The following is a 22,563-nucleotide window of genomic DNA, read 5'->3' as shown; positions in this document are numbered from 1 at the left end:
TTGACGATCTGAAATCAACATTTTGGAAAATTAGAGGAAATTGACTTTCTATAATCTCTAATAGATTAGTACATGTATATCGGATCTTGAATTTTATTGCCATTGGAACTTTTACACCATCAACATTACCAAAGATTAAGAGCATACTGGATGGTTACCCGAGTTACATGCAATTACATGTATAAACAATAATATTTAGCAATAAGATGTAGCATGAATGTAGACATTGTATACACACGTTGTATTCATTTTATTTTTACAATATTTTATACCGACAGCAAAAAAAATTTCAAATGGTTTGAACAACTGTCTACATTAGTATCATCGTAATCTCTCTCTCTCTCTCTCTCTCTCTCTCTCTCTCTCTCTCTCTCTCCAAACTTGCGCATAAACAAATAAATATAGAAGAATGTACATCAGTTATTTCCATTATTATATTTTTTTTTTGCAAATACTGGGTAAGCACCTTATAAGGCAATCTGAAACATACAGGCTGTTATATTTTTGGTTTAAACATTTATTTCAATGAATTTATTTTCAATTTAATTTAGTCATAATTGATTTTAAGTTTTTGTCTTGGTTTTGTTCAATTTAAACAAACTAAATTGCAACATCTACGTAACTATTTTAAATTAGATTTGTAGCCTAACTGTAATCCACCCAAACTTTTTAACTTTCAAAACTATAGATTTGTACATCAATATCCTGATTGTTGCCTAAGAAATAATTTTAGCTACGTTTCAACACGAAACTCCACCCAACCCCCTTAAACATTTTCACGGACATGAGTTAAAACAGAAAGTAATGAATTTTTCAGAGTAACATAGTTTTGTAATTTGAAAATTTGAGTTTTAAAAATAAGGTTTAGATTCACTATGCACAAAACGTAGTCACGTTCCTAGGCTTGTAGATACATCTAATGATATCTTGTCATAGATAAAAAAGACACAAGATTCTGTGTCATGATTTACTACCATTTTGTCTAAAAACAATGAAGTCAAATCTCTTTTTAGATTCTCCCAAAGTCGTATCCTCGAATGGAAATGGAGAGCGTTGGTCTTTTGACAATCTAAGAAATGAAAATTAAATAATCTTGATTCATATACATGACATAGCTATAACATCGGTACAGAAAATTAATCATGATATTATTACCTTAAAGATGTATATTGCCAATCTTTGCAAATATCACTTTTCTCTGTTCTAACTAAATCTAGATCTATAGAGAACCCCCCCCCCCCCCCCAAATTTATCAAATAGCTTCAACTAGCACCAAAGTTCAAAACTGTGCGCAGGCTTTAGAAAGCTTTGAAAATCAATTTTTTTAACTAATATTTACTACACAGATGCGTACCTTCAAATTCCTGATCTTTACATACAGTGCATAACAATTCACGAATTACTGAATCTTTGGTTTTTGAGTACTAGTATCAATGTGGAGGGACACTCATAAGTTGAACAATAATCTCATGGGCCAAATATCAATCAGATTAGGGTGAGTTAACCATGCATCGGACACATACCTTGGATCGGACAACTTTATTTATAAATATACAAATAAATGTGCATGCGTTCATGTGTTGTTTCGTGTATTCCTGAATTAGAACTAATGAACTTTATCATTATTAAGAAGTTGACAGTTACATTTTCAAAGAAATAGTTATATAGGCATCGTAAAATGACGTCAAATACGCTATCATTGAAGATTTCGTTACGAAGATTTTACACTAAAGTATTGTATGAATTACTGAAAATGCACTCTCTGCGTAAAATACTTAGAAAGAAGTAAGTTTTGAAACAAAACTTGATTCAAATAAGTCCAAGAAATTTGAACAATTAATGTCAAGGTCATTTTTGCTCCATATGTTCATTTCACCATGGATCGGACACAAATTAACCATGCATCGGACAGTTTTGAGTGCATGATTTCTTTTAATAATATGGGAATTGTGTGCCCTTGTGTTCCTTGTGATATACTTTAAATATGACGTGAAATAAAAATTAAAAAAAATAATTGATATAAACATTTTCCTCAGACCACTTAATATTCGAGTTTTACGACGCAGCTTTTTTTAGTCCAAAGTTCCTCTATAAGCTGGCACGATAAAGAAACCCTTGTGATAAATATTCTTTTAAACAGTAGCACCAGTGTAAATTCCTATGTATGTAGATATGAGGAATTACATTAAAAGAAATCTGAATAGCAATTGAATAAATTTATTTTTCCGAACCTTTGTGTTTTTGCATTAAAACAAGAAAATGTTAGTTTTAATCTCTACTTTTTTAATATTTAGCTGTCCGATGCTTGGAAAATATTGTCCGATCCATGGTGAAATAGTTCAACACTTCATTAATTTGCTTTATTTTCTACATTTTTAACAATTTCAAAATTTGTTCTCCAATAATTAAGCAAGAGGAAAACCTGTAACTTTAAAAAAAAAAAATGTTTATATTTTGACGGTATTTGATGCCTGAACGAGGGAAAAATCCAAAAGTGTCCGATGCATAATGAAATCACCCTACAATGAAAAGGTTATTCTTGATAAAATAGGTTAAATAATACTTATAATTTCTTAGTTTGTGAGGGTATTAAACCTTGCGATAATATCAGCCTAAAATGCAGAAAATAAATGTTTTTAGTTTATTTGATCTATTTGTTGCACCATAGATACCCAGCAAATACAAGACTGTCGATGAAAAAAACAATGATAAACGATAGCTTTTGATTTAGAACGAAAGATATTAAGGGAAAAAAGTTTTTATGTCAATTTATAACATTCTACTTTAAAAAATTGTTTTCAATCCAGAAAATTTATGATACATTTATTTTTTTTAAAAGTGTGTTACTAAAAGCACCATATCATTGAATTCGTAAAAGTATTTAGTTGCCATATTTTTTTTTGGATCGCTTGTCAACTTCTTATTATGATCGGTTGCTTTCTAGTCAAATTGTAAATTCTTTTAAATGTGTGGACTTAACTTTATATTTGAAAAATGAAAAATCATAATTCATAATACATTTATTTTTTAAAAGTGTATTACTTAAAGCACCATTGAATTTATAAAAGAATTTAGTTGCCATATTTTTTTTTGATCGATCGTCAACTTATTATTATGATGGGTTTCTTTTTAGTCAGATTGTATATTCTTCAAAATGTATGGACTTAACTTATTATTTAAAAAATGAAAAAAGAGAATTTACAACTAAAATTATATGGTGTTTCTTTTAAATGAATTACCAAGGTATCCGAATTTTTAGGCGCAAGTGGTGCTGTTGCACTTCGCTTTCACATCAAATACATGTGTTATTCATACTGATTGCATACTAGAGTCCATACACATGGATCAGTTTTTACAAAATACACTCTGTTTTCTAAAGTTCTTGCTATCACTATTGTACAATCAGATACAGGTTATGGTTGCGCATTACCGATTATATAACAACACTACGTTTGGGAATATTCTACAGTAATAGCGGATATTTGAAATATTTTTGTCTGAATTTCAATATGTTTTGTCTTCTTTCATCGGATTTTAATAACATACCAGTGCATTGTTGTTCATATTTTCTTCAAAACGCGTGTCTGCAAATCGTTTTGTCCTATGTAATGAGCAACTAAGCTAAGAAACATGATATATGAATACTGTATTGTTAACATCAATGTAATCCTATTTTTATGTAACAACCAGGTCTAGTGTATGCAGGAGCTGGTGTTTATCGTAATGTAAATTTTTTCCTCACATAAACTCTGTAAAAAGTTATGTATTCTTTTATAAAAATGATTAGATATTCGTGTATCCTTTGATTCTTTAAGCTGAAATTAGACTCTTCTAAATTTTCTGGTGGACATAAACTAGTGAATGTATTTAGATTGATTGTTAAGAACACCTTATGTTTTTACTTTTTATTTATTCATATACAGATTGACACACATATGCCAAGTAATCCAAGTTCTTTGAATTACGAAGACGCCCCAGATAAATGTGTCGTAGCAACGCATGGAAGAGATTGTCAATTTCGAAATGGATACTGCAAGAAAACAAATAACCTGTGTTCGTGGGAACTCTTCCCAAGTGCGTTACAGACTACAAACTGTGTTCAAGTTTTATGAACCATTGCCAATTCATAGGACAATGAACAATGATACTCAATTCGGTGACTGTAAATTGTATCATTGATCATATTTTGTCTCATTTGTTTTCTTGTGATAACTAATAATTTTTTTCCTACATTAAAAATACAATAAACTGAATCTACAAACACATGATTCGTTGTGTGAAAAATTATATTATGTGACTATAATTTTATTGTGTAAAATAGCATTGATATTGAAAAACACTTATCATAAGATTAAAAAAGACGCATCTAAGTGTCAGCCTTTAATGATATTAGAAGAAAGAAGAAAGGTTACAAAGCTCGCTCTGGCTAATAATTTTGTCTTTGCATAATAATTGAACTTTACGTAGAAAATATTTTAAATATTTAAATATAAGGAACTCTTACTTTATTAATTATATTCATTTCTCAGTAAAGTGTCTATCAAACAGGCAATGCACATTTTATTCCAATATTATGTTCCCCATGCCCCTATTTAGTGAATCTCAAAGTGATTCAACAAGAGGAAATTTAAAATTGTCAGTCGACGGATTCAAAGTTTACGTCTGATACTAAATGACCCCAGACGTATAGAGTTAATTAAGATCAATTATGCATCAAATTAATATTTTGTTTAGGCATGATACATTTCGACACACACATTGTTATCAAATAAAAAATTGATAATAGAGTGTGGAATTTTAATGAAATGGTTTTAAAGATACACATTTTCTTTTTAAATTTTATTTAGGACAGCCATAGACATAAACATTTTAAATATAACAAAAGTAAAGAACATAAAAGCCATTGTGTGTATAACAATAATTGTCTATAAACCAACTGTCAAATTCGATACAATAACGTTTGTAATATCATATTATAAAAGCATACAGTGATTGTTTAAAATGTATCTATCTTATCAAAAAATAGAAATGAAAATATTGGCTTTTGACAAATCCTTTTCATATAAAGTTCTGCTGTTTGAATGAAAGTCAAACTTAGTGAATGGATCCAATGACGTCTTTAAAAAATTTCGATTTAACATTACTTAGCTCATCATTTTCGAATTCATTATCATTAAAAGAAAAACACAATGTGTTTACACCCAGTTATACCCACAAACACCTGATTCATTCTATGCTGCTCGACATGTTGATTACACTTTTCACTAAATTAAACTTTAATTCCCTCTGAAAGAAATTTTTCACCGTAAAAGTGCAGCTTGTGGAACAGGCTAGATATATTTATGCAAAAAGATGAATAAATTTACTAATTCCGAGCACACGTGTACCACTATTATATGATGTTTTTAACCCATTCAATTGGTTTTTCTCTGTCTTATAGAAATCAGTGAAATAGATATCATTTTTGTAACCAAAATAAACTTGATTGATTTATGATTAATGGCACGTCAAATGATTAATGTACGTAAACATACTTCTGATGAAAATGGGGGGGGGGGGGGTCACTGTTCATTGACGTAGATTTTGTCTACATTGTAGTGATATATTTCAAAACATATTATTCAACTTATCACTCTTAAAGCAGCGTCGCTCAAGTACTCTTGAATTTTAGATTATCTTTCTTTGCTGTGTGAATGTCGTCTTAAAAAACAACCTATACTAAGTGTTTGATAACAACACACTCTTATACATAACATTTATAGAACTGCATGTAATGTAAGTAAAATTGGTTTGTACAGATTTTGAATCAAAAAATCTGAATCAAAACTGAGAAAATATGTGCTTATTAACATAATGCTTCATTTTTTCCGTATATAATTATCATTTTGTTGAATAAGATATCTTTTACTTATAAAATATTAACAGACATATTTCGGGTTTTTTTTTTCTAAAATAAACATAAGCATATTGAACAACTTTTTATAAAATATTAAAATTAGATATCTTAAGAAACTAACTCTCACAATGATAGGTATATAGTGCATTCTATCTCATGTTAGCTTTGTGTCTATTTCATACAACTCTAGCATTAATTTATATTTAAAAAAAGAATAACGAACGCAACCAATTAGTAATACTTATATCTGACTAAAAGAGTGTTTAATGAACATAACGGCTATAGATATCAACATAACGGATAAGAAATCTAGAAACTATATTTCTAAGCATTGTATATGCTTATTAGAGGCCTAATTTTTAAAGCATAAATTTCCTACCTGCCACTCAACACTGCACATCCGCTTCGTGGTCATTTAAAAATTGTAATAACCTATTTTTTTAGAATTTAAACAGATTTATCAATATAAGATAATACCTGTTATATCTGTCTTAACCTTAAACAAAAGGATCAAACGACTGTGTTTACTTTGCCGATCATTACCTTGATCATTACCTCTTATAACAACCAGCTCATTGAACAAATTTTAAAGGATTGACATGGATTACCTAACCGCATTACGTGAAATCCCAACAAAAAAGACTTTTCCAGGTGGAAAAGAGCTGCATATAAAGCGTTTTATCATTTTTTTAAATTTTTTAATATAGTTTAAACTAATAAAGGTATTTTTACACCGTAATATATACTATTACTTGCTTTAAGAAAATAAATATATATTTGTTACATAATATCATTTTTACATAAACATTCTTTGTTTAATATTTGCATTAAATACGTATGGTTCAAATAAAACAGTGTGATAACAAAAATATGGACATTTAATAGTATAATATGTATATCATTAATGGTTATCATTAAAGATTGTTTCATAAAACATGACAAACTTTAGCAATTTGTCTTCATAAGATAGAATCAGAAACAAGACGGGGTTCTAGATACTGACAGATACATTTTTTCTGGAAATAAGTGTTGTGACGGTTATACTTGAAGTCCTCCAGGCCATGCCAGTGAGCCAACACTAATCGATGTTTGTAAATGAAATCCAAAATCATAGAATCCGCCTTTTTCTACAAAAAATTAACTGCTAAAATAAAAGTTATCAAAAAATAGCCAATTTGATTTTATTAATTCTCGTTAAAAACGCAATAATGATACCTGAATTTCCTCCTCATCTTCCATATTTTGCTTTAGGACACAGACGCAAAAGTTCTATGTAGGGAAAGAGAATATATATATATATATATATATATATATATATATATATATATATATATATATATATATATATATATATATATATATATATATGTGTGTGTGTGTGTGTGTGTGTGTGTGTGTGTGTGTGTGTGTGTGTGTGTGTGTGTGTATGTGTGTGTGTGAAGCACATAATAAAATCAAGAACACTAGATATCCTCAATGTGTCCGATCTCATATATATATAGATACTAAGACAGTAAACTGAATACATAAAGCACTAAAAATGGCTAATGACACGAACAGTTTATGTTGAATTTGAACTTGTCATAGTTGAACATTATTTGAGGATGCTTGCAAGCTAATGACACGAACTATAGCATTATATTCTTTAAAAAAGATTTGTGAACATTTTCCCTTTTCATTTTTATGTTAACTTTAACCGCTACTTGGGGCCAAGCATTTGTTCCGGTGTTATGGTTTAGACATAATAGAATACATATCCTCTAAGGATGCTTGCGTAGCAATCCCACAAATTGTATCATTGTTGTTCTTAAGATTTTATATATATATATATATATATATATATATATATATATATATATATATATATATATATATATATATATATATATATATATATATATATATATATCATTTACATATCTCCATGTTGAACTTTGAAATCCTCTCATCCGCAGTATAGGTAAGTGGGTCATCGTTTTAATACCTTGGAATCTTTACTATCCAAAGATGCTTGTATAGTAAAAAAACCCAGCATTGTATTTCTTAAGATTTTAAAGCATTTTCTCTATATATTTCTAGGCTGAAATTTAAAACTCTCTTGGTGCCAAAATATTAGGGGTCATGATTTTAAATGTTAAAAAAATTACACTATCTGAGAACGTTTGCATAGTAATTTTACAAATTGTAGCATTGTAACTCGTGAGAAGAAGACTTTTAAACATTTTCTCTATATATTTCTACGTAGAAGTTTGACTCTCTTTTGGAATCCAGAATGGGTTCAGGGTTAAATATTTGAAGAGTTTAGAATTGTCACTCTAAATTAATGTGTTATGATGATTATAGATATTGGCATTTCTGGTGCAGTGGTTCTTGCGAAGAAGATTTTTTAATACCCCCCCCCCCACTCACCTTATATTCACAGTTTCGTGATAACATTTCTTTTGAAAAGGATTTTAACCTTTATTCTAATAATTTAGAACCATTCAATAAGGATTCTTTGTGCCAAGTTTTGTTCAAAGCTTCAGATGAGGTAAAAACCAAAATATATACTTTATTATATAAATGATACAACAGCATTTTAGAAAAGTCTGATTTAATCTAAAATATCATGGTTGTTCAATAATTTGGGATCTGCCTCGCAGACAGATTTACCTTCTAGTTAATAATAAATCATCTATCAAAAATATCATTTTGCATATGTATTATTATAAATAGAAAACATTGAACCTACGAGTTTTCATAATTAAATGGTGACAGTATTAGTAATTGTATGTACCTTACAAAATAAATCAAACTAATGAATATTTTTCAAAGCACCGACATTTTTCGGAAAGAGTACCATACACTCTTACCTTACAGGGATCTGTGTCGTAGTTAATGAAGACAATCTGCAATTGAAATAATAACTGTTAAGCATATCTTTGATTTTAAATTATATCAATTTTAATGATAAATTTCCTATATCAATCACATGTACATATTTGAGTTTGCAAATAAAAGAAATTTGAAATTTGTTTCTGATTTTTGCTTAAGAAATCATAGTTTTCATGACAACAACATTAAAATTTTGATATTCACACGATTTTTTATTTACTTCTTAAAAGCATTTGTCCAATAGAAGATAATATTTCTTTTGGTTAGGAATAACGGTTATTGAAACTTTATAAGACCATTACTTCTTCTGTAGATCGTACAAGTGGTAGAACCTTTAGCGTTTGGTAATTATTACGCAAATGCTTCCACGCAATTTTCTTCAAAAGTGTTCCTCCCTGTTTGATATAAAAAAAATATATAACGACCCATTTGTATGTGACAAGGGATATATTTAATATATGTACATCTACATTGTTTCTGAAAATAAACAAACTAATTTTTTTTAAAAAAATACATTTTGACTACAAACAAACCATTCATCATAGGAATAGAAAGATATCAAAATTCATAGAACTGTACACTTGAAGCTCGATCGTATTTTTGTTGTCTTAAGAAGTACAAAGAAAAAAATGTAAGTTAAAAATATGGTCTAAAATGCATATTATGATGGCATAATTTCTCATAAGATTTAATTTTGATCCTTTCCCTTACAAACTAAAAATTCTTTTCTTTAAAACATATTTAAAAAGGGGTAATGAGGACAATACTATTTAAACTATATTAAAATTAGAATCATGCAATTCATTTTGGAGACCTCTAAGTGTTGCGAATTAGTATTTAACAAGTGTGTTTCTTAAACGTAATTATAAAGTACATCAGATTTAACGATAAGGAACCAGTAAATCTATTTAAGTAATAAGGGTTCCTGTAAAAAAATAAGCAGAAAAAATAGGCAGAACAAACATTTGCAATCTCCTTTTAAATAGAAAGTTTTGGTATTGCAAAATGAAAATGACTAACTTAACAATGACTCTTTCGTTTTAAACTCTCTTGAAATAAGATTTATTTATTTTTTTATTGTTTGAAACAATAAATGCTAAAACTACGTGATCAGATTTATGTTGTATATCAAGATATGCATTTCAAGTAACAAAATATAAATAATTGAAATACAAAAAATTGTTTTATTTGTATTTTACGTAGAATACGTAATTAAGATTTCATTTTTGTATCTGCATAGTATATCTATCTATATATCCGAAGTTTATATCAAATAGCTTCATACCTTTATCATATTTTTGCCAAAACAACAGCAGACGACGATAGATACAGCGACTAAAGGTACGATAACCAATGTAGAGCAAGCACCTGCCAGAGTTTGCTCTTTTATTTCTCCTTCTTTGACGAGGAAAATGAGGAGAGGCAACATGGCTAGAGCAGGTGTCCCCAAAACGAGAAAACACCACAGACGGCCCCAGAACGCGGAGTTGTACAAAAAGTATCTTGTTGTGTATCTACTCGCATTTAACTCCTCCACAATCTCATTGCATAGCTCATCAATCTTCAAATATAATGAAACAATGGATTCAAAAATTTTAGAACTCAAATGCCCCGAAGACAATATTTAGGACTGGGTGATTTTGTTTTGTCATTTTATTCATGGCGATCGAGTTTATGAAAACACAGTTTTCTTACAGAACATGACAACAGTGTTATTTATGTTTGTTATTCTTGTTGTTTTGGGGGGTACTTTGTGGCAATGCATTTTGTAAAAAAAAAATTCAAAGCGCGTTTATATTGGGGGTAAACGCATTTTGAATAGGAAAACAAATCAATCTCTGTTTTGAAGGGACATCAATGTTTGTTGTTGTTTATATCGAGACAATTAACTCGTTTTGAAAAAAAAATATATCTACCACAAATACTTCGATGGTAGTCGATTTGTTTTAGTTAATATTGTAATGATTTGTTAAGAGTAATAAGTACGGTTTAATGTCTTTTATAGGAGAGTTGCATACATTTTAACAAGGTACATGCAAACCGAATAAAAAGAAGAGACATTTTCTATGTGATGAAGTTCATGTTTAAATAGTACAAATCTCACGAGCTGTTCTTAATGTGTAAATTGTTAAGCTACGTGAGGTTATGAGAAGACCCTTTAATCGAGAAACTGTTCATCAAGTTATATGTTATTGCATCATAGATAGATAGATAGATAGATAGATAGATAGATAGATAGATAGATAGATAGATAGATATCAACTTTGAAATAAAATTATTTTGTTTATTAAAGTGCATGATCTCGAAACTGACGAACTGTTTTCAAAGTGCATTGTAACATTGCATGGGTGTGTAATTTAATTTCCATATATCTGATTCTGATACAACCACACAAAGAACTTACTTGTCGAGATCTAATTTCATCATCTATTTTTTGTCGTTTCTCCATATCTTCTGAAAAATGTGTTAAAGGTAGGCAGAAACTATTCCTATCTTTTCTCCGGATAACTCGCAATAGAGTACCATTTGTCAATCCTAAGAAGTTCAGAAACTTTTCTATTTATCAATTACAAAAATTAATAGAATTGTTAAATCACAACTAATATTTTACGATTAATAATCTCTTACCATGAAATGGGATTACGTTCGGCAAAATACAATTTTCTGTCGCTGAAAAATGACATTGAATAAATATCAAACATTAGAATAGATCAATATTTAGTCAAAATGCGTACTCTTTCTACGATTGTTTACGTCAGTATTACGAAAGTATTGGTAAAGCTACGAACACAGCCATTAAAGCATTAAACCATGTTTGTTTTGAAAGATATAATCTCATAATTGCAGCAGCGTGTGCATATATAATATAAAAATGATATAAATAGCAAGCGATAGCGCGTTATGAAATTTTGTTTGCACATATCTTTCAAAATTCATGATTTAATTTTCTTCAAATGAAACTTATACCTCAAAATAACTGTTTCATCAAAATAACGGTAGAATCCAAGTAACAGCTACTAGCTTGAACATTGACCTTCTTTGTGGCGTTGCATTTTCAGAGCGCTCGAGAGCGTAGCTTTCCACACACATAACATGCAACATATATGTGGAATGCAAATATGGTTACATTCTACATTTTTTGTGCATGTAAAATGTGTAAAAAGCTACTGCAGTAATAATACTGGAACACATATAGGTTACTGAAAGGTTAAAATGTCGAGTACTATTATGTCGTCACAACAACGCTGTAAAATGCAGCGTCACAAGCGAAAACCAAAGCTCACGCTTGTGGCTGTTAAAGAGGCTCTTCCAATAATATGTACTTAATCCCAGGACAAAATAAGGATTTTTAATGTTTAAATTATATTAGCAAACAATGCAATAATTAAAAACAAAATGTAAATATAAGTATTAAATCTTTATTTTAAAGATGTAGTCTACAAACTTAAGCGCATTACTCAATTTATATGCAGAAACCACTGCAGTTACGAGACTATATTTTTGAAAAAATAATGATTCAATGTTTAAATGTCTGAAAAAATTTCCACACACTTTACATGCAAAAACATATGTGGATGGTAAATATTTGTAATAGAACACCAACTGGTGTTAAGATTGGCCGTTCTTTGTCTGCAGATTTCAGATTTCTGGAACAATTTTTATGAAATAATATTCATATTAAATTATTTAATAAACAGGTGAAGAGTGGTGGACATTTTTATTTCTATTGATAAAACAACATTCAAACAAACCTCCGAAGAGACAAGCGTTGTAAATCTTGCTCGCTACATCCGTTCCCTCCAGTGTTCCATCAACATAGTTAATAGTCTGCAGCTCCCGAGGCATTTCAATTGATTCCAGTAAAATTGGAATCATGCTATTTTCGCACTGTTTATGTGACGCCATGATTCCATACAAAACTTCCATTTTGCACATTTCACTGTCTTTGAACTTCTGAGATACAAAGTATGCGATTTTCATACTCTTCTCGATACCATCTAAAATATTTTCTGTAATAGTAACTCCAGGTTGAAAATCTCTGATATGATATAAACACCTGAGTTGATATTTATCTTCTAGCTCTTGTAACAAAGAAAATACGCGTTCTTCATCTTCTTGAGAGAAGGATAAGAATACGTGATAAATTTTGCCATAAGGGAGCATTATTGGTGATAGTTCCATGGTTATATTTTTCTTAAGGCATTTGTTATTAAGAACAACAATCACTTTCGATATCTCTTTCGTAGAAGAAGCATGCCATTTTTGGAAATTCCAATGTTTTGAGTTACTTTCTGTTTAGTCTTTGAATGCAACACATTTCACAACAAACAAAATGTATTTCAACAGCGTTGGTGTTATGAGAATAATTGTTATCGTACTCAATTCCTGCATGGTAAGTAATTTACATAAAATAATGAATTCCATTATATATTAAGCGTTTGTTATGTATATACAGTGAGGAAAACTGTTGCGCAATATTTTTGAATCTTTAAATATAAAAGTTTTTATTTATTTTCATACAATTGAATACCAACTTTATTTAATCTTTGTTCATTATAGGAATAAATTTTAATCAGGATAAGTGTATTGAAATATTTAACGTTAAGGATATTGTTTATGTGACAGAAATTATAAACCATTAGAAACGCACCCTATAAATACGCTGCTACAGAAATCAATGTACAAAAGAATCTAACATTTAAACGTGAAGCAAAAGAATTCAATAATGCATACATGAAATCAATACCAATGTGAAAAGAAAACGTTTTGAAGTACCTATATTTGATATTTGACATTACGGTATGTGCAAGAACCTAAACTTTAGTTTTACATACATGGGACTTTTTTAATTGGGAGTTAACACGTCGATCTCATATTGCAGAGATTTAATGTACATTGATTTGTAAAGCTTCTTCGAGTGACCCTACTTGTCAAAGAGATGAAACAGGTACATGTTCTGTAGAACGAATTAACCCTAAAAATAAAGTTAGATTTGGTTGTAGGTAGAAAACATCTAGAGGAAGGTGGCAAACTTTAATATTAAAAGGAGAAAAAACAATTTAATAACAAGAAAAATTCGATAACAAGGCTAGAATGTGTTTGTGCTTTGTATTCCTTTCAAAATGCAATTTTTGATATTTTAAAAATGATTCAAAGGGAGTAACCTTTGAAACAAATATTAAATAAATGGCAAAATATAACTTTCATTGAAAGAACGTTAAAAGTTGAGTCCTTTTTCAATGGTTTGTATTTTAAAAAGAAATGGAAAAATGCAGCAGCTCTGGTGCTCAGTTTAGCATTAGCAGAATTACCTTTCTTTGAAAACGGATCTCTCACGAAAATTGCATTTATTGAAAAATCAAAGTTTTAAATTATGGGTAGCGGATCAGGTAAGGTTTGTTTAATTGTTAATGAGACCGTAAATGATTTATATCCTTAAAATCAACCTTAGAATTTTTTTCAAAATACACAGAACCAAAATTCTTAGTGTTCACCGAAAAAAATGTATTGATTGTACATTCGTTTGCCCTACCGTTGGTGTAGCTGATTCTAATCTTTGAGTAGTTAAGAAGGACATAGCGATCTTAATCTCTGGTACGTAGCCACCTAATGTTTTGGCTTTTGGTGAATATTAGAAACACTCCTATGCTCCACCGCCACCAAAATATTCCAAACACTCATTCCAGTCCTCAACTCAAATCCTGAAAAGAAGAGAAAATAAATTTAAAGTAAAAACCCAGTCTTGAGGCCGACTATTGACTTAAGGAAAGTTAGAGACGGCGGGGCCTGTTTGATCAAGCTTCCTTCAAAACTTTTGGATTTGTGATGCTTGTCGATTGTAATAACAAGTCACTCATTACATTTAAGCAGGCTGAAGAACGTAATTTAAACCAATTCTTGGTTGTTGTTTTTTTTTGTTTTTTTTTGGCGAAGCTTCAAGAAAATCGACCATCTGGTTCTTTTTAGGGACCATCTCAAAATACAGGTACATTTACTGTCGGAATAAAAAGTAAATTGTCATTTTCTGCACTCTAAAGCGATGAAAAATATTGCAATAGCAATTTTCCTCAAATTGTAATGTGAAATTACTTATATAATTTTCTACTTTATCTGTTCAAAATACTCAAATCTGCTGCCTGGTTTTTAAGTTAGAGACAATTAAAAACACTTAAAATGCACCAAATTTTGCTATACATTTAAAGTATTATAAATGTGGATTGGTATAATGGATCTATTATAAAAGTAAGAAAAATAACTCCGACAAGATAGCTTTACTCTATGTTTACCATTTCAACAGCGTACGATTTTTACTCCTGTTGTCTCATATTTTAAAACATACACATTCAAAGATTCATTTTATCATAAAAGTTATAAAAGCACAATAGCAACATTTATAGTTTTGAAAAATTCTTTTAAAAATCTAAATATTGTTAAGCGTACTTTGTTTATTGTTTTCAATTTTAAAAATATGAAATAAGTCATAAAAAGTATAATACACTGTATTTACTAGAATGTCCCAAAAACATGCAACTATAAAGTTATCCTCCTTAATAATAACTTTTTATACGAATTGTTACATATTTCAAGCAAAATCGTTGTCTGAGTGTCTGTAATTAAAGACAAATTAAAGATCATTAATTTCATGTAAGACTAATGTCACCCGCAAACAAAAAACGGCCATCAATATGGAACACGTGCTGAACGCATCAATTTCTTGTTTTGAGGTTTTGTGTCTAGTAAATAATTATATTTAGTATTGCTTTAATTTATCTGTGCTATTGTTGAGTAGACTTCTAAAATTGTATAAAAAGTTATATCATTTTTCAAGACTTTCAAATATTCTATTTATCAGGATGAACACTTAATGTTTTAAAAAATAATATAATTGTTTTTACAATTTTATATTGAAAGGTATTGATTTTTTCAAAGGTTTCGGGAGCTACAAGATGCGTTTTTCCAAAAGGAGAGTTGAATGGACGATGTGTGGAGTGCCCAGTGGATACGCTGTATGAGTTTGTAGAGTCTTATACCTACAGTGCTATTAATCCGGATCATTGGTATAGGAGGCGGATTATCCGGAACAACCAAAGTTATTACAAATGTGTCGACGTATGTTCTCAAAAACATCCTTTTGTTGGCTCCAATAGAGTATGTGTTTCGAGTTGTATAGGGAAAGAAATCGTGGTCGGAAATAGAAAATTCTGTAGAGATAATAACATTAATAATGGTTTTTGTGTAATTAACGCATGTCAAGTACACGGATTCAAATGCTATTACATGGAGTGCTTTGAAAGATGTCCTGTTTTTACTGCCAGTTACAATAATAGTTGTGTAATTGAGTGTTTTCATGACAAACCGTACATTTTTAACGGCGGGTGTGTTAGCCAGTGTCCCAAAGATTACGTTTTAGACAAAGGAGTTTGTCAGCTGACATGCTCATACGGCCAGTTTCTTTTTAATAAAACTTGTGTTGATAAGTGCCCAGGAAGAATGGAGTACGTCGATGGCCACTTATGTGTTTCAGAATGCCCAACTCAAAAGGTCATTCAGGATACTAGGTGTATGGATAATTGTTCGGAGCAGTTTGTTCTCGATGGAAGGTCGTGTAATACAAAGTGTTCCTCGGGTCTCTTTGAACACAATAAAACATGTGTTGACACTTGCCCGAACGGTACATTTAAAGAATACAAAAAATGTTAATAACTGCTCCAGTGGATACTATAGATATGAATCACATTGTGTTAAAACGTGTCCTACCGACAATTTCATCAATCATTCAAATAACTTATGTGTCAACCAGTGCGAGGGTTTTAAATATTATCAACAGAAAAATATATTCTGTTTGAATACCTGTCCAGAAAAAACGGTTGAAATTAATTCGACATGCGTATCTCATTGTCCCAAAAGTCGACCATTTTTACACAAGATGTCATGTCTTGCAGAATGTCCTATTTCGTCCAAGTATTTTGAACAGAAAAAAGAACCAGACAACATTATCACTTATACCTGTGTCGAAAAATGCAAAAAATACACATTGTCAATCAGCAACATGTGCGTTGATGCCTGCTCTTCATGGAAAGTTTTGTTCCAGGAGACTTGTCAAGAAGAGTGTCCAGATTCAGATCCTGTGAAAGTACATTTACCTGCAACACATGTAAATGAGCTCAATTTGACCACTTTTGTAAATTTAACAAAGCCGATAAATGCATTTGTGATCTGTGCGAAAGAATGTCCATCGAATTTTGTTCGGGACAATGGCGAGTGCTATGTCGAATGCCCCACTGCCGAAAAAAGTAAGACGTTTAACTTGAGTTGTATCCGAAATTGTCCTGAAGAGTACCCGATTATAATTAAAGAGAATAATAGGAGTATTTGCACAGACCGTTGTGACAAATTGCGTTATCAACAGTTTTGCATAGACCAGTGCCCAGACTCTCATAATGCTATATACAGAGGGGAATGCGTACAATGTAGTCAAATTGGTATGTATGAAGAAAATCAACAATGTGTAAATAGATGTGAGGTTGTTAATTTTGAAAATCGATGCTACAATGATTGTCCTCAAGCTGATAAATTTATGTATAATGGAACTTGTCTTCGTTCTTGTCCTTCAAATGCTAGTAAGATAGATGAACAGCATCACGAGCCAAACAACTTTTTTATTTGCATGGAAAACTGCCCTTCTGAAAAATTCACTTTTGGAAACAATTGTGTATCCAACTGCCCCGACAGCAAACGACTCCCAGTTAATGGTGAATGTATGGCATGCCATGAAGTCGGAAAATATGACGATGGATCAAAATGTGTTGATATATGTCAGAATCTTCATCACGAATATCGCTGTGTTGATAATTGTCCTGAACAATTTAAAATATTCAACGAAACATGCGTTCTCAATTGCCCCAAAATAGCACCTCTTAGCGTTTCGATCCATAATTACAATAAAAACATTATTGAATATAGGTGTATTAAAAGTTGTCATAAGGACAAACCATACCTAAACAAAAACAGCTGTGTAGGATGGTGTGAAGATAACTACTTTATTTCAAACAAAACGTGTGTGAAAAAATGTCCAGTAGACGCCCCCTATATCTCAAACAACTATGTTAAAGATACATTTAATAAAGAATGTTTAAAACACTGCAAGGATTCAGATTTTTCACGGAATTTTTCATGTATGGGAAAATGTCCAAAAGGACTCTTTAGTCATAAAAGACAGTGCCACCATAAATGCCCAAATGATTTTCCGTATATCAGTCAAGATAACACATGTGTTAAGAGCTGTACCACTCTTCGCCGAGGTACGAGTTGCTTCGACAAGTGTCCAAGTAAAACATTTCAATATAATGGAACCTGTGTGCAGAAATGTCCCTTCAGTAAACCGTATAATAAAAAAGGAAAATGTGTAAAGGTTTGTCCAAATTTCTTTATAAAGAAAACATGTTTAAAACAATGTCCTTTTGGGTTAGTGGGATATCATAAGAAGTGCCTTATCCAGTGTCCACCCGAAGCCAAATATAGCTATAATAGGGAATGTAATTTAGAATGTCCACAAAATACTGTTCAGGGTTTGATTAAATATACATGCTTTGACACATGCCCGCATGGACAACTCAAATATCTTCAGAAGTGCGTTGATACATGCCCAAAGGAAGCACCGTATGATTTCAAAGGAGAATGTGTGAGATCTTGTGCCGGTTATTTGAAAGGTCTAAAGTGTTACAAGCAATGCCCAAAAATGTTTTCCTTTGCAGGAAAATGCATTCAGAAATGTCCTAAAGAGGCTCCTTTTGTAAATAATAAGGAGTGTGTACATGCATGTCCGTATGTCCACGATAATCATCTGAATTGCCTGAAAGAATGCCCCGAACATACTCATCGTCAAGGGAAGCATTGCAAAGCTGGTTGTCCACCAGAACGTCCTTTTTCAGGTACTCTTTTTGATCCAAAATGCATGGATAGATGCGGTAAATATGAGCTCGCCTCAGAAAACAACAAGTGCATTTCACGTTCAAGCTGTTCTACTTTTATATATGGCATGCGGTGTTTACAGAAATGTCCACCACACACGTATGTGCTACATTCCAAGGACAAAAATAATTGTAAATCGTTGATTTCAGTTTATATCATGATTGGAATCTTATCCTTCATTGTTGTGGTAGCCGTTGCTTTTGTGATGAGAATTTCTTACCAGTGCTTTAAAATACAGGGGGTGAGTTCTCTTCTCTTATAAAATTCCTGTTGTGTTTTACATGATATTTCATAGTTAAATGCTTTTCTTTACTAAACTTGGCATGGGTTTCCTTGTTGATCTACTTGAAATAGAACGTTGCATTTAAAAAATCTTCAAGATCGGTTTATTGCAACTCACATATTAATGACGCAGACATTGAAAATAATTTTCCATTCAAATTACATGTAGTTAATCACAATTACTTCCAATTTTCAATTAATTGATACATGTATGTATTAAAAAGAATAATAAAAATAATGACTGAAAAAAATTCCTTTTTTAAGCATTGTGTGCATATATTATTCTTTTATTCTATATAAGACAATCTATTTCTCTTTTTAATTTCTCAACGTCAGTTGTATAAACATTCTCAACCCTTTTTCATAACTGATGATTTTCCTTTTCTTTTACAGCAAATCCTAAACTCGGAAAAGTTGGACTGTAACGACGAGCCAAGTATATTACTGTTGCAAGATTTCTGTCTATTTTTTGTTTTCCTCAACAATAAAGGAAAAGAGAATTTTATATTGAAGGACAGGTGACCCAGTCACAAACATATTATTGCACTTCATTTTTGCATCATGGACTTTAAGTTATTTTGTGCAGCTCTGGCTTTAATGAGACCGAGTAAAATTCAATTACAAATACGTTTCTGTAGCTTTTATTTAATTCATGAATTTGTTGGTATGTCATTGTAACATTAAAGTATATTCATTTTTGTAATGTATATACAGAATAAACATTGTCAGTGATATTGATATTTATAATAGAAATTGTATCTTTATATGTCGCTTGTGACACGATTCATAATATTCAAAATTCGATCAAGCTTTAAACATGATCAAGCCATGTCCGTTATTATGCATTCATTCTAAGGATGGCAATTTTCTCTACGTCGTTAGTATAATTTTTCCCTCTTCCAAAAAATATGTGTCAACATTGTTCTTCTTTAGACTATACTTTAGAGATTTAAATTAAAAACTAACTTTTTATTATATTTTTTAACATAATTATATGTTGGTAAACATTCCTGACTACCATGAATGCGATCTAGTGTCGATCAAAGTTATACGGAAGCGTATCGGGGCCTACACTTTCTGTATTATAACTAATAGGTAAGACACACAATACACAAGTGTAAGCATCGATAAGCTTCCGTAAAGTAAAGGACGAAATTGAATAGCGAGTAAAAAGGTTAACAGCATACGAAGTACATGTTTCAAACTAGAAATTAAACTTTGTGATTGTTTATGTATTTCTATAATTTCTATGCATTGATCGGTCATTATTAGTTTGAGATTACCTTACACAACTCAAAAGAAGTTTAATTTTCTATACAGCTTATTCAGGTAATTGTGATATTTAGTTTTTCCCTCTGGAAACGAACAAGCGCGCTTATCTGGAAACAAACAAGCGCACCTATTTAAAGTCACAAGAAATAAGTTTTATCGCTGAATTTAGTGTATATAAATAGCACGAACCTTTACACATAGTAAGGGTCAGCCAACATTCGTGATTTTGTAAAGTAAATCGAGGACGGGCATTCATTTCAACGCCTTTCTTTACTGTCAGCCTAACCGTGTACAAACTTATGGAAAAGACAAACGACGCATCTATATCTATACTACTATATTAAAATAATAGACTCGAATTTTTGGTCTTTAATACCGAGAATTCGGAAGAATACTGTCTTTTGTTTTATATATTTTAAACAACATTGGTACTTGAAGATTATCAATTTATTTTTATTTTTTATCAGTTAAGCTTCGCTAATTCATAATCAACGAAAATTCCTAAAAAATCCCGGAAATCACCTGGATTTTTTGGATTTTACAATCTTGCGCTTGCGCAATACATTCAGGCTAACGGGATCTTTAGTTCATGTTTCCACAATAATACATCTGCATGAATAAATACAAATACGGGTAAATTTTCATTGGACTTTTGCTATATATTCTGTTCATATATGATAATGATTTCTTATGAGAGAAAGTATAAAATAACAAATATACATTTCAACTAAGTACTTACTTTTGTCTTCGTGATGATAAAAAATATTAGATTACATGCAAAAAAGAATGAAGATAGAATATGTTTTATCGTAAAAATGAATAATGTCCTACGAACCCAGTTTTATGAAGAAAATACGTGTACGTTGGTGAAAAGGTATTGAATTCTTTCATTCTATGGATAAAAATATTTAGTTGAAAGGTATTTGCAGTCTCAAAAAGATTTGTTGTGATGAATTTGACTGTGAATTTCAAGGCAACTTCATTAACTTTCTCCAAAATGCTACCGGAGCCATTCTGCAATTGTCTGCGACATTACGGGTATATGGGAGGCATTCTAACTGTGGTGAGTGCCTTTTTTTCCGAGACACATTTAGATTAATCAAACTAAAGAAAGCGTAGTGAAATTAATAGCATAATTGTAGGCTTAAAGCTTTGTTTTGTAAATGTCAATAATAAGGTGTGTCGATGTACCTATTTCGTAAATGTCCGATATGCAATGTCAACCCGTGCACGCACGGGTCAAAGTCTAGTTATACATTAAGTATACTCATGTGAAAATAAGAAAGAACTTTATATGATATGAGTTAAATTTGGCCCCCATAATTCGCCATTTTTAAAAGTGTTTCCGGTACAATAAATGTTATGTTATATTTTAGAAGGTTTGATGTAAAATATATTTTTCACCTATTTATTTGTTTTAATTGCACTCACTGTCAGTATATGACGTCAGAAGTGACGCTATTTCTATATTTCAATCAAAATTGGCCAACAATTTACATTTTTCATATCGTTTTATGAATGGGAAATATACAGCGCATGCTTGAACAAGGAAACTTTTTTGTCACTTATTAGCCTTAGATAGATACATCTCTGATTAAAATATTTTGTTTGTTCAAGCATGCGCTTTATTTTTTCTGAAAGAAAAATTGCTTGAAAATAAGCTGTTTTATGCTAAAAATGCAAACATGGTGGAAAAAGGTGGTCTTTATGATGTCATATTTCTAAATTGTGGGCAGTTGTATCGAAATGAACATTATGTAAAAACATCACATATACATATACAAAGAAAACAAAGAATTACAGTAAAATAATGATGTTCATTTTGAAGGGGGAGGGGCATTTCAAGCTCATATCATATATAGTCCTTTGTACAACATTATATTGGTACTTAAGAAATGAAAAGTTTATGAAATGCTAAAGGCTTTTCCTATTGCAAGCGAGAAGTATTACCCGCGTGACCCATGTTAAACCCACGTTCTATCAAGGAAGGCGTTTGTCAAATGTGCTCACTGTAAAACACTGACACTTAAATCGTTTTCCATCGACTTTGTACGGTCAGAAATGTTTGTTTTATCACTATGCAACTTCAAAGTTCTTTTTGATTTTTTCTCCGGACATAAAATATAATTAAGTTTAATTCAGCACACGCGTCAATCGATCCACCAACATACTAGTTCAATTCATTTATCAACAGAAGTGCGTTGAAAAATTGTCCATCGCATATGCCATATCATTTAAAAGGAACATGGGTTTGATCCTGTGATTGA

The 22,563-nt window shown here is 30.8% G+C and overlaps 2 protein-coding genes across 2 annotated transcripts; one reads left to right on the top strand and one right to left on the bottom strand.

Moving 5' to 3' along the window:
* Positions 1 to 6,563: 6,563 nt before the first annotated feature.
* LOC128169213 (uncharacterized) lies at positions 6,564 to 12,959 on the bottom strand. The gene is made up of 8 exons (XM_052835379.1): positions 12,523 to 12,959; positions 11,399 to 11,440; positions 11,175 to 11,305; positions 10,056 to 10,331; positions 9,073 to 9,165; positions 8,749 to 8,784; positions 7,112 to 7,165; positions 6,564 to 7,023 (listed from the first exon to the last, which is right to left on the bottom strand). The coding sequence occupies exons 1-8, from the start codon at positions 12,950 to 12,952 to the stop codon at positions 6,856 to 6,858; spliced, it is 1,230 nt and encodes a 409-aa protein (XP_052691339.1). The 5' UTR covers positions 12,953 to 12,959; the 3' UTR covers positions 6,564 to 6,855.
* Positions 12,960 to 16,133: 3,174 nt separating this feature from the next.
* Positions 16,134 to 19,553, top strand: LOC128169212 (proprotein convertase subtilisin/kexin type 5-like). Its single transcript, XM_052835378.1, has 2 exons — positions 16,134 to 18,983; positions 19,418 to 19,553. The coding sequence occupies exons 1-2, from the start codon at positions 16,275 to 16,277 to the stop codon at positions 19,544 to 19,546; spliced, it is 2,838 nt and encodes a 945-aa protein (XP_052691338.1). The 5' UTR covers positions 16,134 to 16,274; the 3' UTR covers positions 19,547 to 19,553.
* Positions 19,554 to 22,563: the final 3,010 nt, after the last annotated feature.

Source organism: Crassostrea angulata, unplaced genomic scaffold, assembly GCF_025612915.1.
Source record: "Crassostrea angulata isolate pt1a10 unplaced genomic scaffold, ASM2561291v2 HiC_scaffold_106, whole genome shotgun sequence".
Classification (NCBI taxonomy): Eukaryota; Metazoa; Mollusca; class Bivalvia; order Ostreida; family Ostreidae; genus Magallana; species Magallana angulata.
Note: the sequence above shows the minus strand (reverse complement) of the source record. Positions and strands in the feature narration are given on the sequence as shown.